The 5284-nt window shown below is 31.5% G+C and overlaps 1 protein-coding gene across 1 annotated transcript; it reads left to right on the top strand.

Moving 5' to 3' along the window:
• The first annotated feature begins 3206 nt into the window (after positions 1 to 3206).
• LOC123302550 (craniofacial development protein 2-like) lies at positions 3207 to 4406 on the top strand. The gene has a single exon (XM_044885521.1). The coding sequence runs from the start codon at positions 3207 to 3209 to the stop codon at positions 4404 to 4406; it is 1200 nt and encodes a 399-aa protein (XP_044741456.1).
• Positions 4407 to 5284: the final 878 nt, after the last annotated feature.

Raw genomic sequence — 5284 nt, 5'->3', positions numbered from 1 at the left:
ACATTATGCATCCGTTTAAACATTCGAAATAAATTTACATAATGTTTCTACGTTTAAAAATGACTTAGAATTTGTTAATCGTTATTCATAAAGCACATTTGAATTGTGTATTTATTAAATACTTGTATTTTGTTATTCAGTAAACACTTGATGTATTAAATTTTGTATACGTTGTAAATTTCTATTATTAATTATGATTTACATAAAATATCTTTCAAGTTTATATATTATCTTTGATATTGTTTAAATCTTTCCTTTTTGACATTTTGTTTTGTAGATGTGAAATTCAAATCCACGCGGTAACTTTTGAAAAGTAAAGAAATGAAGCCTTTACTTTGAACACTAAACATCACTTCCAAGTTCTGATCTTAACCTCTGGACCTGTCAGTTTAAATATCAGGGTGGCTCTAAATAGTACAATTATCCCGGAAAACTGTATGGGTGGGCCCTTAGCACCTTTTTAACTCGTACTTTAGCTCACTTCTTAACTTCGTAACTCGTAACTCGTTAACTAAGTTTTGATATTCTCATTTTCTGATAACCCCCATCAAGGGTTATTTTAGCTTTTTGCTTCATACTAATTACATTAAATTAAATCCCAGAAACTATTTGCATAGTAACTAAATATCATGAAAATAGTTTTATTTTACTAACCTTGATTAATTTCAGAAAATTGTTAATGAAATCAAAAAATAAGATAAATCGGATAGGTACAATTTCAAACATGGATAAAGTTGGTAGGAATATCGAAATAATATGGATATAATTTAAATATCCCAAAAGGATACTTGATCGAATCAAAAACGTGGTAAACGCCAGGCACTTCAGTCAATAAAAAATAAAAAATAGAAATAAAAAATTTTGAAAAAACTATTTTTATTGATGAAATCGATTCCCGTGACATAGAACAAATTATTGGAAATATGAAATCCAAAGACTCCATGGACTACTTAGGCATTTCCAGTAATGTTTTAAAATCGGTTTCAAAAACCTTATTGGCTCCTCTAGTCGAAATTGTTAATTGTATGTTAAGGGAGGGAATCTTTCCTGATCGTGGCAAATTAGCACGAATAGTACCCCTTCAAAAGAAACCCAATAATATGGATGTCAGTAATTTCCGTCCGATATCATGTTTACCTATCTTCAGCAAAGTTCTAGAGAGAGTTATATTTAATAAAATTTCAAATTTTCTAACTCGATTCAACATATTGACACCCGATCAATTTGGATATCGAGAGAATACAAGAACTACAAATGCAATTTTTGCCGTCACGGATCATATTCTCACGAAAATTAATGAAGGTTTTAAAGTAGCCTCTTTATTTTTTGATCTTTCTAAAGCCTTCGATCACGTGAATCATAATTTACTCCTCTCCAAAATTTATGCATATGGTATTCGTGGCCAATGTTATAAACTTATAGAGTCATATTTATCTAATAGAGCTCAATTTGTTGAATTAAACATAGACGGAAATACTTTCAAGTCAAGTTGGGGTGCAATCAGGTCTGGGGTCCCACAAGGGTCTATTCTTGGGCCATTGCTGTTTCTCCTATTTATTAATGACTTGCCAAATTCATTTAGTAAATTATTTTGTAAAGTTGCACTCTTTGCCGATGATACGACCATCGTCGTTTAACATAAAGATACCGATGAGCTTATGAAAGTCATTAACAATGTACTGGAATTAATGGACAGCTGGTGCCATGAAAACGATTTGCTTCTAAATCGTAACAAAACAGCAATTGTGTGTTTTGGTGGTGGGGTCGCCTTTACGCATAATCTGTTTGTAAGTAAAACGACATTTCTAGGAGTTGAAATAGATTCAGGAATGAATTGGAAATCTCATATTGACACCTTATGTGTAAAATTGAGCAGAGTGTGCTTTCAATTAAGAGCGTTAAGATCAAGAGTTGACCAAAAACACTACTGTCAGTTTACTATGCAAATTTTGCTTCAATTATGACATATGGCATAGTAATATGGGGTGCTTCAGTAAATGCCTCAAAAATATTTAAAATACAGAAAAGAGCAATTAGAATTATTTTTAACTTAAAAAGAACTGAAAGTTGTAAAATATTCTTTCTGAACAACAGAATACTGACATTTCACTCTCATTATATTTTTGAAATCTACAAATTTTTTATCCAAAATAAAAATGTGTTCGAAATTAATATAAATCAGGGCAATCGTTATATGATTCGAAATCCATCTGAATATGTTAATCCCAGGTGTAAATATTCATTTTAAAAAAAAAAATACGAGGTATCTTGCAATTCTTTTTTATGGTAAAATCAGTAAAGGGTCAACCGTTAATGACATTATGAGAGATAAAAGAATGGCTCCGATCAATGCAGTTCGTAGGTACCTGCAACAGCAGTGTTTCTATTCATTGGAGGAAGGACTAAAAAGTAATTTTTAAACTTAATATATGTATTAAGTAATTGTATTTATAATTTTTAATTTCTGACACTTTCCGTGTTGATCTTAATCACCGGAATTCGATAATTGTATATTAATTTATTTATTTACTTTTTAATTAAATGACATTTACCGTGGAAATTTTTTATACACCGGTAATCATTTTTTTTTTTCTTTTTTATTATATAACATGTACCTTGGAAATTTTTATACACCGGTATCAATATTTTTTTAATTAAATGACATTTACCGTGGAAATTTTTTATACACCGGTAATCAATTTTTTTTTCTTTTTTATTATATAACATGTACCGTGGAAATTTTTATACACCGGTATCAATATTTATTTATTTTTTATAATATTTGACACTTTCCGGTAGATTTTTTTTTTATCACCGGAAAATGAAATTTAATTAATATATTATTTTTTGTTTTTAGGTAAACAAATTTCATATTTATTTATTTTAGACATTCTTACTTTTTAGGATGTCAGCTATCCTACTCGTGAGTTTTTGATGGTTTTCCACGATGTTTAAGGTGAATACCGGGATAGTCTACGAAAAGTCGGCCATCACCGCATTATCTTTTAATATTATTATTATTATTATATATATATTTTTTTTTTTTGACGAATTCTATGTATACATTGTATATCGAAAGAACGAATAAAATATTATTATTATTATTATTATTAATAAATAATAAAATCGAGCACAGGGACGATAACCAACGGAAGGCAACGGCAAGCCACCGTTGTAAGCTGCTCAGGAAGACCACTGCAATGAAAATGGAAAATGAATTGTATAATAGGCAAATAAATACTCGCCATGAGTATAATAAGATTAAGAATGATATGAAAATTGGTACATGGAATGTAAGAAGCTTTCATAAAGACGGAAAATTGGATGACCTTATTCGAGAAGTAGGAGAAAATCAGATAGCTATTATGGGACTAAGTGAAGTACGATGGGTTGGCAATGGAGAATTTACTAAAAACGGATATAAGTTGTACTTTTCTGGAGGAAAACAGCATCATAATGGTGTAGGCGTCTTGATTGATCAACGCATTGAATATTTGGTTGAGTCATGGATTCCACTTTCAGATAGAATTATATTTCTGAAACTAAATACTAAAGAAGTTAAAACGAATTTAATTCAAGTATACGCTCCAACATCCGGATGTTCTGAAAATGAGTGTGGCTCTTTCTATAATCAGCTTCACGATACACTTGGATTTGCCAAAAGTAATCAAAGAACAATTATCCTCGGAGATTTTAATGCGAAAGTGGGAAAAGGGCAAGAAGGCACAACTGTGGGAAAATATGGCCTTGGAAGAAGAAATGAGCGTGGAGATATGTTTGTAAACTTCTGTAAGGAACATAAAATGGTTATCATGAATACAATGTTTGAACATCATGAACGACGTTTATATACTTGGAGATCTCCTGCTGATTCACAAAATCATATTGTAAGAAATGAGATCGATTATATTTTAATTAATGATCGATATAAAAATAATATAGTAGACGTGAAGACTAAACCCGGTGCGGATGTTGGCTCTGACCATAATCTGCTACAAGCAATATTTAGACCTAAATTCAAATTATTAGAAAAAAGTGCTACAAGAATACAGACAGATGTACAGGAGCTGAAAAATAAAAAGATACGAAAACAATTTAACGACAACTTAAAAGACACATTTAAAAAGACATTAAGCAGTACAGAGCGATGGGAGGGTATAAAAGAAGCATTGAAAAAGGCAGCTAAAGTAGTTTTGAATGAAAAACCTACAGATAAAAAACAAGACTGGATAACGAATGAAATTATTGGTTTAATGTCGGAAAGAAGAAAGTTTAAAAACAAAGATGTTATTAAATATAAGCAGGTGCAAAAAATAATACTGATGAAAATAAAAGAAGCAAAAGAAACTTGGTTGACACAGAAATGCAACAACATTGAAGCACTAGAAAATCTAGAGGACCAGTAAGGAACAACATATTACTGGATAAAAATGGGAAGGTTATATGCGATCAAGAAGACGAACTGAAGCTTTGGGAAGAATACATAGGGACACTATTCTATGACGACAGGCAAGAAACAGTTGGTTTCGTTGACGACAAATCTGACCTAGACTGCTTTCCAATACTGATGACTGAACTAAAGTATGCAGTGAGAGAAGTAGGATCCGGCAAAGCTACTGGAAATGATGGCATACCTGCTGAATACATTAAAGCACTAGACGATGAGACTCTTGGAGAAATTTTAAAACTTTTCAATGAAATTTACATCTCTGGTGATCTTCCGCCCGACTTCACTCGCTCTGTATACTATCCATTACCAAAAAAACCTAATTCAAGAGAGTGTTCAGACTATCGAACTATAAGTCTAATTGGTCATGTAGCTAAAATATTTTTCAAGATACTCCTTTATAGAATTCAAACCGAATTAACAAATAACATAAGTGAATTCCAAATGGGTTTTAAAAAGGGTGTGGGTACTAGAGAAGCAATTTTTACATTAGACGCAATTGTGGAAAGGTCTTTGGAAAATGGTCAAGAGGTTTATGCTTGTTTCATTGATTATGAAAAAGCTTTCGATAACTTGAAACACGATATTTTAATAAAGGTGATCAGCAATTATGTAACCGATCCACATATTGTAAAAATTATTCGCAACCTTTACTATAATCAAGAAGCTGCTGTAAAAATTAAAAACGGAAAGACGAAGTGGGTTAGCATAAAAAAGGGTGTCAGGCAGGGATGCGTACTATCCCCAATTCTGTACAACATCTACAGCGAACAAATAATTGGAGAAGCTCTGGACGATTGTAAAACCGAGGGCATCAAAATTAACGGTGTTCTAATC

The sequence above is a fragment of the Chrysoperla carnea genome, chromosome X, assembly GCF_905475395.1.
Source record: "Chrysoperla carnea chromosome X, inChrCarn1.1, whole genome shotgun sequence".
Classification (NCBI taxonomy): Eukaryota; Metazoa; Arthropoda; class Insecta; order Neuroptera; family Chrysopidae; genus Chrysoperla; species Chrysoperla carnea.
Note: the sequence above shows the minus strand (reverse complement) of the source record. Positions and strands in the feature narration are given on the sequence as shown.

Coding starts and splice junctions, on each gene's coding strand:
- LOC123302550 (XM_044885521.1), top strand. CDS start 3,207: ATGGAAAATGAATTGTATAATAGGCAAATAAATACTCGCCATGAGTAT.